This window comes from Myripristis murdjan, chromosome 17 (genome assembly GCF_902150065.1).
Source record: "Myripristis murdjan chromosome 17, fMyrMur1.1, whole genome shotgun sequence".
NCBI lineage: Eukaryota > Metazoa > Chordata > Actinopteri > Holocentriformes > Holocentridae > Myripristis > Myripristis murdjan.
Genome location: NC_043996.1, coordinates 14,260,433 through 14,284,484, shown reverse-complemented (window position 1 = coordinate 14,284,484; position 24,052 = coordinate 14,260,433). Strand labels below are relative to the sequence as shown.

General features: G+C 42.6%; 3 protein-coding genes across 4 annotated transcripts in view; 1 reads left to right on the top strand and 2 right to left on the bottom strand.

The window, feature by feature from the left end:
* Nucleotides 1-682: 682 nt before the first annotated feature.
* On the bottom strand, nt 683-7,509 carry lrrc8da (leucine rich repeat containing 8 VRAC subunit Da). Its single transcript, XM_030075111.1, has 2 exons — nt 7,177-7,509; nt 683-4,455 (listed from the first exon to the last, which is right to left on the bottom strand). Coding segments are annotated over exons 1-2 (2,571 nt in total). The 5' UTR covers nt 7,178-7,509; the 3' UTR covers nt 683-1,885.
* Nucleotides 7,510-13,093: 5,584 nt separating this feature from the next.
* On the top strand, nt 13,094-19,830 carry gtf2b (general transcription factor IIB). Its single transcript, XM_030075112.1, has 7 exons — nt 13,094-13,245; nt 14,569-14,681; nt 16,540-16,673; nt 17,404-17,550; nt 17,864-17,993; nt 18,214-18,495; nt 19,296-19,830. The coding sequence occupies exons 1-7, from the start codon at nt 13,229-13,231 to the stop codon at nt 19,427-19,429; spliced, it is 957 nt and encodes a 318-aa protein (XP_029930972.1). The 5' UTR covers nt 13,094-13,228; the 3' UTR covers nt 19,430-19,830.
* Nucleotides 19,831-20,369: 539 nt separating this feature from the next.
* The window catches only part of pkn2a (protein kinase N2a), a 30,939-nt gene continuing 27,256 nt past the window's right edge, over nt 20,370-24,052 (bottom strand). For both annotated transcript variants that reach the window (XM_030075110.1, XM_030075109.1), the window contains exons 20-23: nt 23,526-23,668; nt 23,234-23,341; nt 22,812-22,892; nt 20,370-22,649 (exon numbers count right to left, since the gene is read on the bottom strand). In XM_030075110.1, the coding sequence (XP_029930970.1) occupies nt 22,446-22,649; nt 22,812-22,892; nt 23,234-23,341; nt 23,526-23,668 (536 nt within the window). In that variant the 3' untranslated portion in view covers nt 20,370-22,445. The remainder of the gene's footprint in view (nt 22,650-22,811; nt 22,893-23,233; nt 23,342-23,525; nt 23,669-24,052) is intronic.

The following is a 24,052-nucleotide window of genomic DNA, read 5'->3' as shown; positions in this document are numbered from 1 at the left end:
TCCTTAATGGACTAACTCTGTTTTCAATAGTATCCTTAAGTATTGCTCATTTTGATAGGTATTCCCTGGCATCAGCTTAAGCACCCCTAGGGGTCCCCTGACCCAGCTTGAGAAACCACTAGAAATACATCTGGGGATGAATGAAAGTCAAATACATGCACATATTTGCTGACATCCACTTTAAAGAAGAAAACATGCTCTAGTAATATTGAAGTCTATGTTAATAAGCCCTCTTCAGGCAGTGCTATCAGATGAAGACAAAGCCTAAAGCTCCGCTGACAGAGAACAAAGTGCTGATTGTGGGGACTCATTTGCATTCAGTGGAATATTGCATTTTTGAGATAAGGTATGGATCATGACCACTCCTGGTAAATCGGGTCACCATGGCCTTGTTCACTGATTTAATCCACCCATAAAATGTAAATTGAGGAAAGCCAGGACATGGCCAGAACAGCCATCCAGGTGCATTGGGAACAAATCCTGTCCTTGGTTACAAGTGAAGCCCCAGCTGTTTAAGATCAAATGAAGAACACAAATATCCATTTCAAGTATGTTTTGGGGTTTCCTTTCAATTGTCTTTTTTTCCCAACAATAACTGGATTCCAACTTTAGCAGCGTTATAGTGTTTGGTGCAATAGGCTTGGTGTAGACGAGGTGGAGGAGATGAATAACAATAATTAGAGACATTCATCTAAAATGTTTTATTGTGCCATAAAGTTGTGAACTTTGAGCATGTGATCACCAACGTGGTACAGTAGTCGTATCTTTGAAGAACACTTATGTATACAGAAATACAATGGGAAGAATGAAGGCAGACATATTTATCCTCATTACATGATTCTGTAGTGTACATTTTTAGGATAATCAGTCCTATGCATGGCCAATTTCAACCCACAAATTTGCCTTTAAAACATAATTAGGAATGCTAGAAAATGGATCTCCCTTTTGTCAACTTGCACAGATAATTTTGAAAAGAGCAAAGTTTGAGTGCGGATTTTTCTTAGGACTTGTTATCTCAAATAACATTCAGTCTATACATTGTGTTTTCAATGTGAATTCCTACAGGCCTTAGTCACTATACAATCATTTCCATATTAAGGTTAAAGTTCAGCTCTGGCTCTCCGTCTCCACGTCAGTTTCACAACTCAGACTGTGTCTAGACAGTCTACACAAGTTCCTGCTGTGGTATTTGCTGCACATTCTGTTAGCTACAAGACATTGAGGAAAATTAATAAAATTTCAACAAAAGTGTAGTACTGCCAAGAAACAGAGCATTACATTTAGCCCCTTATATCATGTATAGAAACCGTGGATAGTGTCTGTATGAAAACTGGAAAAAGAAAAAAAAAAAAAAACATGAAATATATTTGTTTTTGGCCTCTTGTTTTGAAAGCCCTCGCTGTAAAAAATAGCAGCAGTTAAGGCAAAAGACTGTTCCCCATTGTTACAATTATACCTGAGTACCTAGGACAATACAATACTGTAAAGTATACATACTGTATCGTTACAGCAAACAATTTTGGTCTATGGAATATTACACAAAAAGACTAAAAGCTTTTTTATATATAGTGTCACGTTTTAACATACAAAGCTATGAATTTCTAAATGCCAATAATTAAATCGCTGCATGGAAGCAGACACTCAGCAATAAGGAAAAACACTCTGCATCTCTTTGTAGTAAGTAAGAAATCTATAGACACTATCCATATATAGTGCAACTAAGACAATTCATCAAAATAATCAAGAAAATGCATTCATTTTTTTTCAGTGAACAAAATAGCAATAAAACAATAACAGTAAAAAGTCTGTTATGTCACCCCAATATACTGGCTTTTGATAAGTCGTCAGAGCTGCCAGCCTAAGTGTCGTTAACATGATTTTTGTGCTATAAGCCGCTAGTAAAGGACACATTGGTCTCTCGGCTGATGCTCTCTTTCACCTCTACGGGCAGCGTGTCAAAGAGATGGTCCTCAACAACGAGGCAGTTTTTGCGCAGCAGGCGGCAGTTGCCTAGCTGGCCGGGCAGCCGATCAAGACAGTTTCCTCTGAGTTCCAGCTGAGTGAGCTGAACCAGTTGACCCACAGCCTCTGGCAGCACGGTGAGCCCGTTGTTCCCCAGGCAAAGCACCTTGAGCTTGGTGCATCTGAACAGAGGCTTGGGCAACATTTCCAGCTTGTTGGAATTGATGGCAAAGTACTGGAGGTTGTGGAGGAGACCCACATCTGGTGGGAGCACTGTGATGGAATTGTGGCCAACGTCCAAGTGTCGGAGTTTAGGTAATGTGAACAAGGCTGGAGGAAGATTCTCCAGTTTGTTGTGTGAGAGGTGGAGAGACTCCAGAGACTTGACCTGGCCAATGGAGGCTGGAATGGTTATAATTTTGTTGTGCCACAGTTTAAGGCATGTCAGCCTCTTGAGGTGTTGGAAGCTGATGACCTCCTCAATGGTTCGGATGTGATTGGATTTAAGGTCAAGTTCCTGCAGGTTGGTCAAGCTGAAAATTGCATGGGGAATCCTTTCCAGTTCACAATTGTACAGCTCCAGTTCTCCAAGGTTTGTCATTTTTTTCAGGCTATTAAGTACCATCAGTTTTGTACCATCATTGTGTACCACTAGTTTAATGAGATGTGGGGACAACTCTGTGATGTTTGTGGGCATTTTTGTGAGGTTGCTCTTCAAGCATAACGTCTTTAGGTGCCTCAAATCTCTCATGGATTCTAGACCTATCATTTTGTTATTATCCGAGCTCAAGTTCCCAACTAGATTAAGCTCCCTCAAACTCCTCAGCAAGTAAACCCAAGTTGGGATCTCTGCAACATCAGTGAATTTGACATGAAGGCAGCGAAGATGGTCACGGAGGAAAGCAAAAGCTGTCTGCTCTACTTTAGCCGGGCAGTGGCAGAGATGCAGTTCCTGCAAGCTGGTCATCTGGGAAACCTTTGCTGAGAACCTCACCTCAGGAATCAGCTCCAGTTTAAGCACTTCCAAGTCAGTGAGGTCAAACACTGCATTAGGAAGACCAGAGAGCATGAAGAGGTGCAGTTCCTGCTGGTCCTGTGTGTTTCGGGTCACCAGTTGCCTTAATTTTTCGAAGGTCCACTCATGATTGAGGCTGATTTCCCTCAGCTTGTTTTCACTGACCTCAGACAAGAACACACCGAATCGTTTGGAATAGAGCTGGTCATACTGGTCAACCATGTGTAAGAGGAATGCAAAGTCATTCTTGACATCAGGAATGTCACTAAAGCTGCTCTCTTCCCTGACTTTCTCAAATGAATACTCTTTAAGGGGTCTTCGAAACAGCCAGAACAGGGAGTACAAGCACACCATCCCATAGATCATTATCAAAGCCATGTAGCTAATAAGAAGCTTTCGCAGCATGAAAGCCATGTTGTGGGTGCAGAAGAACATTTTGTACCCTGTCAGGTGTTTTATATCAGGCTCACATTTGTGCTGAAATTCAATGGCAGCCATAAAGGTCGAAGTGTACGACAATATCAAAATGAACTTGACAGTTTTGACGACAGTCTGAGCTACATAAAGCTTATAGATGAAATCACTGTCCTCCACATGAGCTCTGAACTTTCTCACCTTCTCAAACAGGGCTTTGGCCTGCTCCCCATCTTTTTTGTCCAAGATTGTCATACTACTTGGAACCTCTGCAATGGGTTTATCTGCCGAGAACTTCACTCCGCTATTTCCGAGCATGGGCGTGGACGAGTTTGCAGTTGTGCCGTCCTCTTTCCCCTCAAGAGATACCTGTTTCGGAGCTGAGGATGTGCCTGTCAACCTCTGTTTGTTCTCTTCCGAGTCCTCGCAGGCTGTCTCAGACAAAGCCTTCGTAGTCCAAGGAGACTCAAAACATCTGCCCAGAATAGAAACAAAGTGCTCAATCTTTGAGCTTGTTTTGGGGTATTTAAACCAGAAGTTACTACTGACCATGAGCACAAGGGTGTGGATGAGGGTTAGGTATGGAAAGTACTTGGAATACCAGGGCAAGGCAACATGGTAACACATTTGGTTGACAAATATATACTGTTGATAGTCCAAGTTGGTGCTGATCCCTGTTGGCTGAGGTTGTCTAGCGTATCTCTCCGCTTTCACAGCGGTGTGCTGTGTGATGTGGATTTCATGGACAGCTCTGTCTGGTAAGTCCTTAGTGACCAGTGGGCCAGCAGCCACCACCTGTGCCCTGGTGAATGCTGGTGAGGAGGAGTCTGGTGGGCTCTGTGTTGTGAAAGAGTTAGGTCCCGCGCCCAGGGACTCCTCCACTTCCTCTAGATAGGGGAGACATGCCACCTGGTCCTTGGTGATCTGCATGGTCATGGCAAATATGGCCAGCATGAGCATGACCAGCCCCAGGTAGTCCATGAAGACGTCCCACCATGGCTTCAGGATACGGTACGTCGGCTGGATGTCGTTCAGGGAAGCAACCTCAGTGAGTGTGAACATCACTGCAATGAAAGAGAGACAGTTAATGGACTGAGAGTAGCTTCATCACACAATGGATTATTGATCCCAATCTAATGGACCAAGGCTACAATGTTCAGTGGGGGGGGGGGGGGGGGGGGGGGGGGGGGGGGGGGGGGGGCGGTGTTAAGTATAAACATACAGTAACAGCTATAATGTTATCTGATGCCACTTAAGTAAAGTAACATGGCACAAGCTTAGAGAGGAGGAAGTAAAGAAGATCAACAGATACCTGCAGAGGAGCACCATGAACTCAGCTGTATTTGGTCATTTGGATGAAAACATGATTGTGGAATCTAACAATAATACAGTCAGCTTTTCAGTCAAATGATCATGGAATAATTGTGACAGGCCCAATGAGCCATGGTTGACATCTGCAGGAGATCAGTAGACTAACAACAGCTTGTTAGCCTAACCCAACCCTAACCTACTCCCCGTCGCCCTTCTACTACGAACACTTCCTGGTCTTCCCAGTTACTGATGTTAATGTTAGGTCAACTTAGGACATGCATACAGACATGTCTGATTCCCAAATCTGTTTTTAATAGTTTCCCAATGCAGAACAGATGTTTCTCTGCCTCATGTTGCGTGTCTCGGCAAAACCCAAACACTTCCAGCCACGCCCAAACAGGCAACCAATCACAAAAGAGAAGGAGCAGGACAAATATTGATAAAAAAGCCAATAAATGTAGGACAGTATGATCACATTGGTGTCCGATGAGCAGCAACTCAATGATTTGACATAAAAAAAATAATAATATTTGTTTTGTAAAACTGCTGCAAAAAGACCATGGAAGCTGATTAATTTCTAGCAACAAATTAGAATTTGCTTTTCTCCCATTAGCCTTTAGTAATAAGCTGCCATAGGTCAAGCCCAGGCCGTAGATTCATCGCCCTGTATCCCCTCTAAACAAACAAAATTCACTTTAATAAAATCTCATTAAATAAAAAGTAAAAGCACACATAAAATCTGCACAACTCACGCAATTGACCTATTTTGTATTCACAAAAGCAAAATTGGCTTTTGTGAGGTGATGAGTTTGCATCCCTTTTGATTGCCAAAGTGTAAACAGACAGGTTGTATTTATTTTTCTTTTTTCCTGCTTTAAACCTCATCTTTTCAACATTGCCCAAAAGCTAGAGTCAAAAAATGCAGGAAGGGTGAAGACAGAGTGCCACTCCAGTGACCTGCGGCTCCTCACTCCTCACTGTGGCCTTGAGTGACTCATGTTGCCCCCAGCAGCTCCATGTGAGAGTCTCAGCCCCCCACCTGGTTGTGCAGCAGCAGGTGTTACCGTGTTAGTGTGCAGCAGCCTGCATGTGAACCTTCCCCTCAATGAACTACACTCCCAACGTCCATTTTTCCTCAGCCACATTTAATGATATTCAACGTGTGTGCCAAGCCCGTGCTAAATCCAGACTTGTTTCAACATGTGGTTACTGAAATAGCCCCGTCCCTTTGATGTGAGCCTCGTCTACCAACTGTTGTGACTCATTGAGAAGTTTGCCATGCATGTGCTCCATTTAGTGCAGCGATGCAAAGTGTGCGCCTTTTTTGTTATTTTGAGGCATGTGCCACTTCCCGTATCGTGACTGCTGCTGATTGAATCTGCTCGCACATGTTTCTGTTCCTTTCTTTAATGTTTTTGTCCCAGCATAAATACAGAAAGGAAAAGAAAGGCAATATTCTAAAAAAAAAAAAAAAAAAAAAAAAATCATCCCTCAAATAGATAATTTGCTGTTTCTTTGAAACTCCAGGATCCTGTATGCCATGACTGAAGCAACAATATACATACTCTTAGCCTGGTATTCCTTGCAAGGAAATAAGGCTGAAACTGAGAAGGAAAAAATGTATCAGAAATAACAGACAGCTACCTTTGAAAGTATGAACAGCCTGATTTATGAAAAGTTGAACCTCCGTGCCAGCCTGGCCAGAGTAGGTTAAAGAGCTAAACCACAAACCACAACTGTCTTTTATTTGATTTTTTCTCTCACCAAAATTTCTTAAGATTTCTAGGCACTTTCTTAAAATCAAGCAATTTAAAGTTAGAGTTTAAAAATGATAAAATTGAGTAGATTAGTAGTAGATCAAAAATAACAACTGAATGAAACTTATTTTGATGATTTTCCGAAATAAAATGTGCAAAAAGTCAAGCAGTTAACAGCCATTGTGTGTAATGTACAGTGTGAATAATTAATATGTAATAGGCTGGAAACTCTATCCTATCCCACTGCAGAGGGCAGTCACACGTTTTGCACCAAGTATGCACTACAAGGCAGATCTGAGAGTGAGACGGTGTGTAATGAGCCCCAGACAGCAACAAAGAAATGGGTCGCCATGTGGAAATGAGTCTATAGGCCCTTTAGTTGATGTGTGTTTACGTCCGCCGCGGCAGGAAACTCAAATGTCCAGAATTGCGACATGAAATATGTGACTTTTGCCAAATGAGGAGTTCTTGCGCAGGAACTTATCTGTTGCCGGACTAGGTCAGGTGACTTGTTGTAACATGGATAACTGAGCTTCAGCATGTGCCCGGCGTTAAACATTCACACCGGGTTACCAATTTCTTATCTGACCACGATAATCTCCACGGCCATGAGGGAAGACAGATAAAAAAAAAAACTTAATAATAGGCTTGTTATTTAGAATAAAGGGGCTAAAAAGTGTACTAAGGGGAAAAAACACAGCAAAGGAACATACTTACTGCTTATGTGGCGTTATCTCAATCCAATTATTCCCTTCTCAGCCCACATTCCACTTTTCGCTGCGTTTCTCAGACGCGCCTCCAACCTAAATTCACGGCCCCATCACACAAATGACGGAATGACGCGTGTGTGAGAGAGAGGGCCTAGACATTTGTTCGTGACAGCAGCGACATCCCTCATACCTGAGTGCCGGGAGCCCGCAGCTCGGCTGTAGGCTGAAGAATATGCGCAGATCGCCTCCTAATGTGCTGCTCAGAAAAAGGGAGGTCCAACATGGAAGCCGCACAGAGCGCCGTTACCGCCCGCTCTTATTGGAGGATGACAGCAGGGCGAAGACACAGCTCGCCGGCTTATCTGATGCCGCGTTCACGTCTTATGGGAATTACCCCTACCGCCTCTCGACTGCTCCCAGCAGCGACTCGGAGGTGTCATCGGGTTCAGCCTAAAAAAAAAAAAAAAGGGACAACAGTTGATGTCCCTGTTTCCGAAGCTCCGAGTCTCTAAAGGCGGCTTGTGAAAACAGCCAATGAACCTTTACCTGTTCCTCTCAACTGGCTCACGCAAAAACTGAAAGTAGCACCCATACCGGTATCAAGCAACCAAAGCGGCGACCACGTTGCTTGGCACCGCTTCAAGAACTATATTGGCCGGCGGAAGAATATAATTCAAATTAGTTTTATTATTGTTATTATTATTATTATTGTTATCATCATTAAATGTGCATCGATTAAAATAAAATGATGTCACCGTGAAGCATGCCCCCCCTCTTGGTTATTTTGGTCAGGATTTTTTTTCCCACCACTCAACCCACATGCATTTCATGACTGACTTGCTTTAGTGTGAGATTTACAGCGAACAAATAGTATTTCAGAGTGTGTCACACTCGGAATCAAGTCGGGCTAAGGAGGAATAAATCCGCGTCGTTCGCTAAACCCCAAAGTTCCCAGGTTGTATTAAGGACCTGAAGGTTGAGGTGAACTGTGTTGTTCAGTCGTAATTAACAGCTGATAACTGACCGGAATGATGTTTTCCTATCGACCGTCTGTCCCATATGACATGAATGCAGCATCAGCTTTCCCAAGGTCCCAGACGGCACAGTGTGCGACACTTTTGTTGCGCATGGTGGACTAGTTAGACTTTTGTGTAGCCTTTGTGTGTACACACACACACACACACACACACACACACACACACACACACACACACACGTTTAAGACATGAAGCATTAAGTTGTTGCAATGAAAGTAAACGGTTAACTGTTAACACTAGCACTAATAAAGAGAGCATTGTCTACACTTCATCAATCATATTCAGCAAATTATAATGTACTAAAGTCTATCTATCTATCTATCTATCTATCTATCTATCTATCTATCTATGTGTTTGTCAGTGCTGTGTTATGCTGTGATATGCAATATCACCAGCAGTCAATAGGAATCTAGGACCCTGGGTGCTGAACTCATGCATCATTTCCAGCTCTGTCTGGTTTTGGTTGCTGATGCACACAGTGGAGGAAGTGTCTCTTGAGTTTCAACCCATACAGGTTTCAACCGGTCCAGGGCTGCTGGCTGCTGGCACACTCCGTCCACACTCACTCTACCCCTGTACTGTCGGAGGAAGTGAAAAAAAAGGAGAAAAGAAAAGCAGCCATAGGAGGGTGTTGTGTGATGGTTTGCCAGGTTATAGGGGCAGACTCGAAGGGTGTGCACAACCACCTGACTTTTACAGCACACACACGCACACACAGATGCACACGCATGCACGCAATCATTGATTATATTTGTGTTGTTAGCAGGCTTTTGAGTCATTTCATTAAACAGATTTAATATGCTGTGGTTTCCATTTCATGTGCAAATGGCTGGCTATAAAGAAGTGGAACTTGTGACTTTCAGGTCTTCAGTTTGAAATCCCCTAGAATCACAAATAAAAGCTGAGTAGGAGAAATGAATGAGAAATGCTCTCTCCTATCCCAACATGTAACAATCTGTAGCTAAGCGCTTCAATGGGTTTTGTCAAAAAATAGTAGGAGGAGCTGACAGAAAAATTGCAAGGTAACTCTTCTTCCAAAAATAGTTACAAAGCCTTTAGCCTGAACTGGCTAAATCAAACTTAAAAGATTTAAATGTTTGGGCAATGGGCAACATGTTTTTAATATTTTATGTATAATTGAGCCAGTTTGATAAACCATTTTTGAAGAGTCACCTTGGAAGTTGTCTTTGTTAGTCCCATGTAATATTTTCAGAGCATTTGTAGTGACCATGGCCACATTAACAACCTTCCGTGATCCACAGAGTTGATTTGTGTTGCCACAAGGTGACTTATAATCATGTAGCTCATTACTAGTTGCTTTGTCAGGCTGCTCTTTCAATCAAGCAAACTAGCAGTACCTTGGATTCTGATTCTGATGAAACTCTGGTAGAGGCTTTTTGCAGTGGTCATAGCCCAGGTTAATTTCTCTTGGCCCTGCTGTGCAAAGTGGCTGTTGGTGGTGTGCTGATGATGCTGATTGTGTAACACACTGTCCTGATTCCAAACTTGCAGATGGTGACAAGCCTGAATAGCTCTCTAGCTGTGGTTTGACATATGGTGTGTGTGTGTGTATGTGTGTGTGTGTGTGTGTGTGTGTGTGTGTGTGTGTGTGTGTGTGTGTGTGTGTGCGGTGTGTGGGGAGGGTAAAGGTAGGAACATGTTGTGGCGGATGGGAGCGTTGATGATAGGATTATAACATTGAGGGTGTCAGTGGTAACAGTGGTTGGATTAGACTGCATCGGGTTTCCTGTCTGCATGGGTGGAACAAATGGATAATTAGGGCCAACAGCAAGGGAACCCAGATGCCCCTGGCAACCAGGTCAACATGTTGAGAGTTGGCTCAATGTGCAATAAATTATTGAACACGGGCCTCCCTCCCCAATCTGTAGAGGGAACATTGTGTACCATCACACCACAAACACAGCTATTAGTTTAACTGCACTGCAAATGAAGATGTATTATTAACATCCTCATTATTATCCTTCCAAAATGATTTCTAATGTGTGCTCCCAGTCTGGAAGTTACACAAGGTAAACTGCAAATCAAATTTGCATGAGCCCTCTCTCACGGACCCAAACACACCCAAACATATATTTCCATGGCAACTAATCACCTGTAAGCACGTCACTTACAGGCATTTCTTTCTCTTTCTCTCTCAGTGAGCGTGTGTGTATGTGTGTGTGTGTGTGTGTGTGTGTGTGTGTGGACCATATGGACTATAATGCTCTCATCAGGACAGGGAATTTAAGATTAGGTTTAGTTTATGGTAACGGTTCAGGTCAGACATGTAGTAGAGAGGGTTTGGGGTTTGGAAATCAATATAGTCAATGAAGGTCCTCTCAAGTATAGTGACATAAGTACATGTGTTTGTGTGAGTGATTGGCCACGTGTGTTTGTGTGTGTGTGTGTGTGTGTGTGTGTGTGTGTGTGTGTGTGTGTGTGAGTGTGTGTGCATGTGTCAAATTACAGCCAGCACTCTGGGCGGCTGCACCCTCAGCACTAGGCGGCTCTCACAACATGTTTGTCTATGTCTGCATCCCCATGTTATGACTCAACATAGAGCCAAAACAATGAATGATGATGGTGTAATTCAATGCAAATAACATAAAGATGCTAAGTCACAGCTGGGAAATGAGAGCAATAAAAAATATCAACAGATCGTGGGAAGCTCAGATTATGGTGGTTTGTGGCTGTGTGTGTGTGTGTATGTGTAGGTGTGTGTGAGAGATAAAGGCAGGGACTGAGCATGTGCCATTTTTTCCCCCCCTATGTACTGACTAAAGAGTTATATGAGCCTCCGCTGTGCACAGCCTGTGTGCTGTACCCGTGACGTCTGTCATGCTGTGACTTGTGACCATTTACTCAATTGAATTTTCCGTCGGTACAATACACCACACACATTGTGCACTCAATGGTTCACATATGTATTGCAAATTCTTAAGGACATAAATCCACTGCAAGGCACTTTTCACAGTCTAGTAAAAAAAGAAGAAACATGAATCAAAGGAAGCACATATTGTCTGAGCACTGCTACCTCTTCTCAAGCAGCATACGCCTACGGGCGGGGGGGTTGTTTATCTTTTGCAGTGGTGGTGGGACAGCCCCATCAGAGCCGCTGTGCCACAGGATTGAACCAAGACCCCCGAGATGGGACTCAGGGATTCACATCATTAAGAGCAACCAACATTTGCAAACTGTTGGATGAGATTGCTCACCCGAGATGACGCATTCTCAGCAATATGTGGCTGTACCCTGTGGCAGGCCGAGGCTCAGTTTCATACTAACAACTACTACCTCAAAGCTAGGAATTCCCACTGGATGAGTCTATGTGAATGAGACATCAGTGAGGAATCTCCTTGCATTTACTCCTGCAAATGAATAGATGCTTCATGCACGTGCTCTGAATTTTAAAATGAGTCATTTTACTTTTATTTAAGTGTGTTTGTCCTGCGTTTTGCTATTTCAAACTAAATCCATTACAGAGTTCAAATTTTGTTGACTTACCATAAACATCAGAGAGTAGCTTGTCAAAAATTGGCTATGTCCATTCAAGTCATGCAAGAAAAAAAAAAAAAAGAGTTATCCAGCTTTATGTTGTAGCCTATGTGTATTTTATTTTACTTTTACTTTTGTTGTCCACCAGCATAGCCTATATTTTCACAACAGTAATTGCACATCTGTTTAAGTAACATTTAAGCAAAATAACAGCATTTCTACACAAATAAGTAATTTTAATGGTTGTTATGAATATGTTTCTATGTTTCAGCTAAGTGTTGTCATTTATTGTCCAAGACCAGTAAATATCACTGTGTGGCCATGGCAACGTTTCCCAAATCTGACACACTTTCTTCTTTTTTTGGCTCCACCTGCTGTTGTCTTCATAACAATTTGCAGCTCAGCATTCTTTTGTGTCTGCGTTGTGGACGTAATGGCAACACAGTGCAGCATATATATATATATATATATATATATATATATATATATTTGGAAATTTCCCCACTGTGGGGACTAATAAAGGAATATCTTATCTTATCTCTTATATATAATATTACCTAATAGATTACCTCTTTATGGAGTTTTCTTCTCAGGCCAGGGAAGTGTATAGTGAAGAGGGGCAATATAGTCACAGACTGGTACAGAGAATTTTGAGTCTGTAAGGGTTGGAGACAGACTGTTGCAGTCCAGCAGAAGCTTTTTCAACCCCACATATTTAATTTGTCACCTTGTTATTGGTAGGATTATAGATCGATAGATAGATAGATAGATAGATAGATAGATAGATAGATAGATAGAAGGATAGATAGATAGATAGATAGATAGATAGATAGATAGATAGATAGATAGATAGATAGATCTAAATACACACAATGAGGTAAATAGACTCCAAACTCATATTAGGAATTAGAGATGCACAGCATATTTGTAGCCTATAGTAAAATAGCCTAAGCCTGAAACAACAGCCTGTTGGACTAAAAATTAGCCTAAAGCTATTATATAACCTGTAATCCTGACAAATTAGCCTGTGCAGTGGAAAAAAAAACACAACAATATAATAGAAATAAAACAAAACTACATAAAATAAAATAAAATAAAAAAATAAATAGCCTTGGGAGTTGGAGTGGTTACTGAGTCTATAAAGGACAGTGTTCTCATATCAGGAGAAGTGACAGTGTTTGCATTCATTAGACAGGGCCCCTGTACACCGCTGGGACTCACACAGAAAAAAATCTGACCTTCAAAGCCTGACACTCTCAGGCATGTTGCACCTCTGGCTGCATATTTTAATCAGGTGTCAACGGGAACGTCCTCAGCGTGGCAACATTACTTATAACCAGAGGTGCAACATGTTTTGCGTTTCCAGCCTTTGGAGGGCAGTACTGCCGACGTTTTGCGCGATCTCTAGTAGTTTGAGCCTCCTGACTCTCCGTCCTGCTGTGGACACGTGGTACGAATAATCTATAAATAAAGGTAGAGCTCTCCATTGTTACAAACTATTCACTAGCTGGCAGGGAGAGGGGAGAGATGGCATCGACAAGCCGGTACGTACACCCTGTCACCAAATATAACGGGTCTGTTTGATGTTTGACACCCAGACTTTATTTCGTGAAGCTGTTGTTTGGCCTCAGCCATGGGCGGAGGCCAGAGGCAGCTAAAATGTCCTCACAGTGACCCCTCCGTGCGGCGCTAGCTGTGCGGGATGTCGGGGCTAGGCACTTCACTAGCAAGATGTTGCCAGAAGTCACCATCCACTGTCGGGGCTGACATGTTGTAGCGTTAGCATTGTCACTTCGCAGTTCGCGTCGACCGTGGCGTTACAGTCACATCTCACCGCTGGTACACCCACACGACACTAATTTAACACGGCAGCTCTGCTTTCACGCCCCGCTGTCGTATCTACGAGACACACTGCGTGATTTAGCGGAACGGCTAGCACGGTAACATTAGCTTGTTGTGGTTAGCTGCTGTGCTAGCTTGTCGTTTGATTATCATCAGGCGCACAGCGGTAGGAAACACTGCTGTTGTTTATCACCACACAGCCAGAGAAACGGTGTCTACTGTGCTGTAGGCTGCTAATTGTCACTTTTTTTGTACGGCACTGGGACGTGAAGCATCTTCCAAGTTCACGAAAAAAGCAAACACGAATAGCTTGGGTGTCATTAATGTGTGTTTCTCTGGTTTTGTGTCATTACTGTAAAAGTTTCCATGTTATGTGCACTTTCAGAGCCGCACGCAACCCAGAAGTTCGAGAGGATGCTTGTGTGGTTATATTTTAGTGTTTGTATTTATCATTATTATTAGTAGTAGTAGTTGTGGTGGTGTTAAAAACTCCATGATGTGGCAGAGGAGGTGGTGAAGAGTGTGTGATGTGACGTGAGGTAGCGTTAGCCCTAGTTTGGTTTGATGTGCAACAAGATATCTGATGAGCTCCGTTGCGCTTTCGCCACATCATCACGGCTGCGGCTGCGGCTGCTGCTGCTCGCGCGACGTCACGAGCCGCTCTGATAACGCGCTGCTGAACTTCCCCGCGTCACATGTTCACTCTGGGCTTGTGCTCTCAGCCCGCTTGACCCCACACGTGAACCCGGTCACAGCAGTCAGTGTTAGACCAAGGATGTTGACCCAGATGCTGCATAAATGGGATTAAAGTGGACACACGCAAATCCAAACAACAACACACCTCTTTGTTTTGCTTCTGATCACTTCCCCCTCCCTGTGGTTTCTGCTCTGCCCTCATGTATCTGACCCTGTGGGGATATAGGTAGCACTCTGTTGTATTTATTAAGGTCTTTTTCCCCTTCTTTTTCCTCTTTGAACTTCTTGTTCACCTGAATGATGTCTGTCTTGTTTGTGCGGCCCCACAGCGGAGAGGCTCTGGCACTTCCAAGAGTTCAGTGTCCCAACCACCCTGATGCCTTGCTGGTGGAGGACTACAGAGCGGGGGACATGATTTGCCCTGAATGTGGGCTTGTAGTGGGTGAGTGAGCTCATACACAAACACACGCACACACAGCTTTTGGGAAACAGAGCTGTAGCTGCACATACTTGCACCACTTCCCCTTTCATTTTCCTCTTCCCCATCCTTTCCCTTTCCTCTCCCCCCCATCCTTTCCCTTTTCCTTTCTCTAAAATTTTAAGTAGCAGTTTCCTTAACCTATTCATGATTGACTATTACGTACTAAGATCCCTGCAGGCCTTGAGAATCCTTGCAAGTTTTTGTAAAAAAATAAAGCTTTTGTCAATAAGTGGATGGAAGCATTTGATGCTTTTAAAAAAAAAAAAAAAAAAAGTCCAAGAAATGTCCAGCACCGCTGTAGTTTGTCACTCTGTCTCAGTTTGTGTTAACAGCTTTAATTGACCTCCACCATGGAATAAGGATGTCGAGAAGAAGGTGAAAGCCTGAGGCAATGATATTACGTGTGAGACCCGCCTACGTAAAATATATGAGGTCCTTGATATAGTGGAGGCAGACAGGGAACTGGAGTAGTTGTTATGGACGGTTAAGGAAAAGAGCAGAATCAACATTAGTTAAGCTTTAGAGACAAATTATGCAAATGCACATTTTTAAGGTGAGGGAAATATTTGAGCACATTATATTTTGCATTTTTTTCTCCATGCAGTTATGTTACTGCGCCAGTGTTTACCTTGTCTAGCATCCTGAACGTGCACATCCATGCAGCACTTTCTATGCCTGACACTCAGATGCAGTAGTAAGCCTCTCTAACTAGCAGCAGAGTGTAGCAGGGAGCCGCAGTGGGACACAGACTTCCCCTCTAATGAGCCCTCAGAGCTCCAACCTGGTCAGATGGGATATAAGATATAAGAGACTGGAGCCATTCTCTGATGCAACCGAAATGTCATCTGCTCTCGCTCCCATAGCTCTAAGGGGATGAATGTCACAATTACTACTAGATTTTAGGAGGACTGATGGATGGTATTAAAGCCTAATAGGATTAAAATATCAGAAATCTAATCTTTGACCCTGCTACACGATTCTAGGAACAGGCCATAAGTGGCCCTGCTCAAACGATAAGTCCTGCCTTCTCCACTTTGTTTCCTTTTGTACATTGCTGATTTATGGATAAATGTTTCTCAAGATGATGTTCGAAGCTCTTTTTTTACAATTTAATTTGCTTCATTTGATCTTACAAGAGAACATAACGAAGGAGAGAGGAAAGCAGCAGCGTAGATGACATTTGTCGTGAGCCAGATTCAGACAAGGCAGCGTTTGTGCCCCAGCCGGCTGATCCCCAAGGACTCGCCAAGAGGTTGTTTTTGGTCGTTTAATGCAACTAGAAGAGTCTCAAGACAAAGCTGAGGAAAGGGGGGAGGATAGGAGGGTGGACAGATTTTACAGTATTTGAATGGGACACACAAAGATGGCAGCATGAGTGAATTGTGCTGAATAGGGCACCCTCTTCTGGTTGACTCTCCCACAGGGACATAATGCAGCTGGAGAGAATAAGGACTGAATGCATCTGTTGTGTGCACACTCGTTTTGTGTGAGATTCACTGAGCTTCTAGCCTTGCTTGGTGATATTGTTAACAAACACAAAACAAAATTTATCACCAACAACTGATGCATTTCTAAACTCTTTTCTTCCTACCCGTGGTGTCACATTTGACTTTTTAATGCTCCAAAATCAAGGGAAATATCTCAAGTTATTGATTATAAAAAAAGGTAAACAAGGTTCTTTTAAAAGGAGACAAATATCGAGGTCGAATTTGTGTTCAGCTGTATTTGGGTTGCACCGGGCTTGAAGCACAGCTCAAAATGGAGAGAAGAGAAAATCAGTGGAACATTTCTCTGTAATTGTTGAATCATTCTCCCTCAGGCGACCGTGTAATCGATGTGGGCTCAGAGTGGAGGACATTTACCAACGAGAAAGCAGTCAAAGATCCATCCAGAGTGGGAGACGCCCAGAACCCGCTGCTCAACGGGGGAGACCTCACCACCATGATCAGCAAGGTGAGACACACCTGTCGCTCAGCAGGGGGAAAGACTCAGGGGTGCAAGCTGAATTTTCAACTGACAGTAATGAATAATGTGAAATATACTGCTTTCCGACCAATGGTGTAGGCAAAATATCATGCAGAGATGAGATGTGATTTGCTTTTCAAAATGAGATCTCAAAACAATTTTTGCAAAAGATGTCGAAAGACCCATGCTTTTTATTATTAAAAAAGGAAGAGATTATTATTTTATTATTTTTATGGACTGTTTTTGTGTAGTGTGTGATGCTGAAATGCCCATGTTACGGAAAAATCTGCTGATGCTGTCAGTGTTTACAGCAGTAATACCTTAGCTGTTGCTTTACTGTAATTGAGTAGGACAGTGAAGTGGTTATGAGACACTAATACAAGCAGCAGCACAAGTATGCATTATCACACTAAAGAACACCCTCACTTTTATTTTGGCGTCAAAACAGTGGTCACCAATGTGTGTGTATGGTGTGAAAACTTAAATTCAGTGGAGTATATTGATACAAAAGACTTAACACACCAGAAATTGCCAACTAGTTCCCAGGGTACTACAAGAATTGGCATCTCAACCAATACACCACAGGTAGCTGTGCTTTTTGGCAATTATTGGTCACGTCTTTTACCTCTGTTTCGATGAAACTGTGTTATATAACGTGTCTGAGTTCTCCGGAAGTGAGACAGTTTTACCAGTAAACATCCGCCGTTTCCATCCACAGGGAACAGGCGCGGCCAGCTTTGACGAGTTCGGCAACTCCAAGTACCAGAACCGTCGCACCATGAGCAGCTCGGACCGGGCCATGCTTAATGCCTTCAAAGAGATCACCACCATGGCAGACCGCATCAACCTACCAAGGAATATCATAGTACGTTACCTCTGCAGCAAAACACTGCAGCAGTCAAACATGTATGTGAATGTCCTGACATGTGCTTGTAGCGAGAGCGTGCAGTATGACTTAAAATCCTGATTTGATTTGTAAGCTGCCCCACGGCGTCTCGGTCAGCCGAAACAAACGGCAAAGACCAGAATGGAAAAGAAGTTGAGCGCTTTTTGTCCTGGACTCGTTTCAATATTGAATCTCGGCTATAATCAAGTTTAAGCAGGTGATTGAATTTGGAAAAACTGTTGCTGAGACCAGAGGGAAGCAAATAATTTTTTTTTTTTTTTTTGCCTCACAGGACAGAACAAACAACTTATTCAAGCAAGTTTATGAACAGAAGAGCCTGAAGGGCCGAGCTAACGATGCCATAGCTTCAGCCTGCCTCTACATTGCCTGCAGACAAGAAGGGGTTCCCAGGACATTTAAAGGTGAGAACGAGCAGTTTCATTTTCCTGCAAACTACATGAACACCTTCTTATTGAGCATTTTAACCAAGTGTCTGTCACTCTTATGCTAGATCTGCATTGCTTTTCTGTGACATTTTAGTCTAGTTCCTGGGGTCTCCAAGAAAAAAAGTTAACCATCCTGTATATCAGCTGTCAGGGCATGAGGTGTATTGTCAGTGAAATTTTGTCCTGTCTTCCTCAGAGATCTGCGCTGTGTCCCGTATCTCCAAGAAGGAGATTGGAAGGTGTTTCAAGCTGATCCTCAAAGCCCTGGAGACCAGCGTGGACCTCATCACCACAGGAGACTTCATGTCCCGCTTCTGCTCCAACCTGGGCTTGCCCAAGCAGGTCCAGATGGCCGCCACCTTCATCGCCAGGAAGGCCGTGGAGCTGGACCTTGTGCCCGGCAGGAGCCCCATCTCTGTGGCGGCGGCAGCAATCTACATGGCCTCGCAGGCCTCGGCTGAGAAGAAGACTCAGAAAGGTGAGGAGGTCATGTGACAGCAGCGTGTGGCTTATTGCACTTGAATGTTGAAATGGGTTAAGCTGGGGGGAGATTTTCAAACTTTTCATCCTGTGGACCCCCAAGTTGACTCTCATTAACCCCTGGACCCGCACTTGAAGTGATTTCTTTTCCCCCCTCATGATGATGATGAAAAGATTTTTGGTTTGCATCAGTTAAGAACTGGTCGAAGTGTCACACTTATCAAACAAGACCCAGTGGTGAGATGAAAACAATTTTAAAGCAGTTATTCGGGGTTACTTTTGTCAGAGTTTTGTGCTGAAAACTGCACTGCCAAAGACACTTTGCTTTCAAAGTCACGCTCTAGAAGTCACAATGTATGGTTGTTTTTTTTCCCATAATGTCCCTCTACTCACCTTTGGAAACTCCTAGGTGTTAAACATTTTGATGAAAACTTTGGAAAGTGTTTTGGCTGTTTTCAGATTTGCAGACTCAACCTTTTAAAAAAACCAAAACATTTACCGAGGTTCTACTACTTGTTCTTGAGACGCTCATATACAATATTTCAGATACTGACAGACTCACAACGTACAGGTTAAAAAATTTCTATGGAGAAATCATTGAAAAATCATTGAAAAACTCAGTGTATGAACCCTCACTGTGTCCCTTGACTATTTTTGAGCTATAGTTTTTTTTTTTGTTTTTTTTAGTTTATGCTGAACAAAATCAACCACAAATGTACAGAAATAACTGCTAAATCTTATATTGCAGGTAAAGCGATTGCCTCTTCATGAGTTCTTTGTGTTTCTGTTCCTGCACAGAGATCGGAGACATCGCGGGCGTGGCAGACGTCACAATCCGACAGTCGTACCGGCTGATCTACCCGCGTGCCGCAGACCTCTTCCCTCCAGACTTCAAATTCGACACGCCTGTTGACAAACTGCCCCAACTGTGAAGATGCTTGACATACAGACGTGACACTTTCTGCTGTACTTACAGGATTATATTCTTTTTTTATCATGTGTTTTTGTTGGAAATTGGAAGGTTTGTCTTTTTCCCTCCTAACTTAAGACTTCAAGCCTTTGTGAAGGCACTCTTGCAGGAATTGAGAGGACACACATTCCAAAGCTTAAAACATAAAAGATTGCAGACTGTACTTACAGTATTTCATTTGAGTGTATATATTATGTATATATGTCCAAGTGAGAAAATGTAATTGGTGCTTGCAATTTTAGGCTGGTTTCATACTGTATACATACACTTTCTTTTTGTAGAAAAATGATCAGGTTCTATTTTGTTAGCTTGTTTGCATTGTTCTCAGTAAATTAAGAAATAAAAAAAAGGCTTTTCAGTAAAGCATGGACATCACCTCATGGTTTGAATACCACACTTTTAGTTGATGGAAATATTTTTGTCTGAGTAATTTGATCTTTGATAAGACTTCAAGGGCTTATTAAGAGAAGAGCTCAGTCTTCACAAACAAGGGCCTTACAGTTGTGCCAGATATTTTGATCTATAAATTAATTTCCTTTTGTTTGTTACAGAAAAAGCAGATACCTCAGGTAATGACGGCTAGTTGAGGCAGCACCCTAAAATTAGATGAGAACAGAATATGTATCACTCCAATATTTCTGTATCATCAAGAGAAACATGATTTTCCTTTTAACAGTTTGAGCATCCCCTGTGTTTTCTCCTGATGAACATTTTAATAACTCCAGCTTTTCATTTTCCTGAAAGTACATATTTGCATCATCACTAAAACACAAGGACCACTCATCAGCTAGGGAAACATTTCACCCCCATGCCTCAAAAATGTGACCAACAACAAAGTAAAATTCACACCATCAGTGTCCCATAGAGTCATGTGTTCAATGGTGCAAATAATAAAAGCAATACCACTATTAAAAATGTTTAATTTGTGCATTCATGATAGGCAACAAACAATGACTGCAAAAATGCCTCTTTTTACACCAGGGTGAACAGCAACAGTTTTGTGTAACCTCAATATTGGTGTACCATCAATAAAGGTCTTGCCTATCTTCTTGACAACATGCGCAAGCAGCCATTTAAGTAATGGGGAGAAATAAGAAAAACTTTGTACAATCTATTTCATCATTAAGCTAAACATAGATAATTAAAAACTATTGATAAAATTAGTGCTTTCAGCTTAAGTATCGGATCATATCAGGTCTGCACGCCAGGGTCAAATTAAAATTAAAATACATTCGGTTACGTGGGAATATATTTCTGCAAAAAGCACTAGGTTGGCACAATTTGTCAGTTAATTGTGGACACATTGATTGGTTCGGTTGTGCCAGTCAGGAGAATTCAAGAATGTATTTTAATTGTCACTCTGACCCAGACCTTGTACGCACTAACTGGCACTGAGCCGGGCCTGGTTTCCCAAAACCAGCTCAGGCTCACGATGGAGCAAGGGAGATCTCAGCATTAAAACACTTTTGGTTAATCCGGCATTGAGTTCATGGTCAGTCCATCAATCTGATTTCTTTTTTTATTTCATTTGCAGTTTACCTGGTCCTCCAAGAGAGACTGGATAAATGGGTTTTGGTAGTATAGCTGTATCTGTGCAAGCCACTTAGAATTAGTGTTTTCACTTTCATTAACTTCTAACTGAGGTATCGAGATTAAAGGCCGTCAGTTCCACCAGAACTGGCTGTCCACTCAGGAATTGCAAAAAAACAACAACAACAAAGTGAACTGAAATGGAACTGAAATTAATTCATGCCAGAGGAGCACAACACCCTGCTTGGTTTTATTGTTCAATAAAGTTCAATAAACTGCAATACCACGTGCAATCAGTGTGCAGCGCCTTACACCAAGGACTGAGCTCAGCTGAATATCAACCTCAAGCTCAGGAGCCACTTGAGAGCCCAGGAGAGCAGAAACTGTGTGGAAGCTTAGTGTATATTCTCTCCTCAAGGTGTTTCTAATTGCCAACAACTCTTCAGGTTACCAATTCAGTAAAGGGTCTGTTTTTTTTTTTTCCAGTACATAACTTCCAAATATGGAATACAACCTTCAAAAGTGACTTCATGACGAGATGCGGGGTAGTGTTAAAATATACCTCAAGCAGCTTGTAACACTGGATGGACCAATGCTTTACAGCAAAGAGCATCACATGGGTTAAGGAAAGAAAAAAAATAATAATGGAAAACTGCATCCAACATGATGGACAGGCATTTTATAAAAACGAGTGTGAACAAAGACTGGGATCGCAGACAACAAGACTGGTAGTGTGAAAACTCTTGGATTTCAAGTCAAGAAGCAGTAGTAGTCAAGATGTTTGTTGTAGTTTAGCGTAGTGCCGGTTCAGTGATGGTAATGCTTTGAGCACTTCAGATTCATGGACAGACGATTTCATACGCGGTCATGGCAGTCATGTCAACCTTACAGTGAGATAAAAGTCCTTTAGCTATGATGAGGGCTTTGAAAAAAAAAAAAAAAAAAAAAAAAAAAAAAAGACAAAACAATAAAATATACGAATGAATATAATCTGTACAGATCAAAAAATGATGAGACAGTGACACTGAATAACATGATTGATGTTGCCGTCTCCTTGGGGTTCATATGAAAAACATTCTCAGTGGTCAGACAGCGGACACGACGACGACAACGTGTGCAGGGGGACTCGGCATCCCTCCTCTTTCACTCAGTTTCTCCAAGAACAAAGTTTCAATTTTTTTTTCTCTTTTTGTTAAAAAAAAAAGTTCTTCATGTTGATTAAAAAAGTGGGGACCTTGGAAGGGCTGTGGACTGTCTTTTCAATGGCACAGAGCTCGCCTGAAGGCCTGAGGAACAAAGTCTGCTGCTCCCTCTCATCGTTTCTGGGCAGGGAACAGGGGAGTTTAGAAAAATGCGAGTTACAGTCATCCCTGTGTTGGTTGGTTCACAGTGTGTGGGTGTGTGTGTGTGTGTGTGTGTGTGTAAGTGTATATATGGGATCAGGTGAGCTAACACCAGTCAGCGATGTAATCAAAGTCAGAGAACATGTTCTGCTCCTCAGAGCTCAGCACTCGGGGTTCCCTGGGCGGGGTCAAGATCGGCGCCTCTGAGGTAAATTCATCGTCGAAGTTGCTGACGTCGTTGGCGCCCTGGATGGTCGGCACAAACGGCGGCTTGACCTTCTTGGCCAACAGTCCATTCCAATCCATGTTCTACAAAATGCAAGAAAGACGTATTGTAAAACTGGGTGAATGTTGTGATAAGCTCATAGTAAGTTCAACTACCTGGCAACCAGAACAAACTAACCCTCAGGGGCAAACTGTTTTACCTTGCTTACAAAAATGGAAAAGATTCGTTAGTGTTTGGTTTCTTACCCTGAAGAATAGATGCTTTTTGACTTCCTCTGCGTCCCTCTCTCCTGCCCCCAGGCGTCGCTCCGGACTCCTCCTTAAAAGCTACGGACAGGGAAGGACAATCAAGCACAGTAAATATTAAACTGATGACACTGACAGCTCCAAACATCGGTCAGTTACTAGGTGAAATCCTTTTCACATCAAGTGAGCACTGGCTCAAGCTTGCCTGGAGCAATATTATGGGCAGAATTTGCACTTTTGGGACAATTCAACTGATTTCTCTGCTGTCAGACAAAACCCATCGCTCTCAGACGACTGAGACTGAATGACAATAAACATTTGGATCGAGTGGGCATACCACCTTATAATTCCCTGATGATCGACACTAAAAATATTGTCATTATAGATGCACAGATCCATCCGTTTTCAGTTCATGTACCCACCCTCCTCATGATGGAGATGGCCTCAGTCGAGAGGAATCGTGGGTAGCGGACCTCATCGTTGACGATGCTGTCAAACACCTCCTCCTCATCATCACCAGGGAATGGAGACTGAAAGAGACACGGATCGAGATGAAGACACAACAGTCAGCATAAATATGAATCACTGTCATACCACATTAATATGAATCAAACCGCATGACAATATCCGACATTTTAAGTCTGTACAGTGACTGAATGTTTGTGAAGGTTTTGTAACATCAAATAAAGGACTCCTGTCACAGACTCCACTCACCTCCCCGACCAGCATCTCGAAGATGAGGACTCCCAGCCCCCACCAGTCCACAGCACGGGTGTACGACGTTTCAGTCAAAACCTCAGGGGCCAAAAACTCTGGCGTCCCACAGAATGTGCTGGTGCGGTCCCTGAAACCCATTCCTGAAAGAGGCAGACAGCATGGTTATCAAAAGGGCCAATTCTTATCCCAAAAGCAGTCTGACTCTCCAACCATCTGTGTACATTGGCACATCCATAATTGATATCTTGGAAATGTTCAGAACTGAGAAAAAAATACAAGAATATTAACTCATAGCTGCATGATATCAACTCAAACTACTGTGCTAAACATTTGAAAAGAAACTGCGGTGCCTACAGCCACATTTTGTGGAGGCACTTTCTTTTAAGGGTTGAAAATTGTGTTAAATCAGGGCTGGCCAGCGCTTTGGATTTGCTGAGTTCAAATAAAATTAAGGTTCTTCTTTAACTTGTGATTTGATTTATGAGCCTGGGAGTTTGCACAGCACTAAACTTGTTTAGGAAGCT

Coding starts and splice junctions, on each gene's coding strand:
- gtf2b (XM_030075112.1), top strand. Junction 14,682..16,539: donor TGAATGTGGGCTTGTAGTGG/GTGAGTGAGCTC, acceptor ATTCTCCCTCAG/GCGACCGTGTAATCGATGTG. Junction 17,551..17,863: donor ACCTACCAAGGAATATCATA/GTACGTTACCTC, acceptor TTTGCCTCACAG/GACAGAACAAACAACTTATT.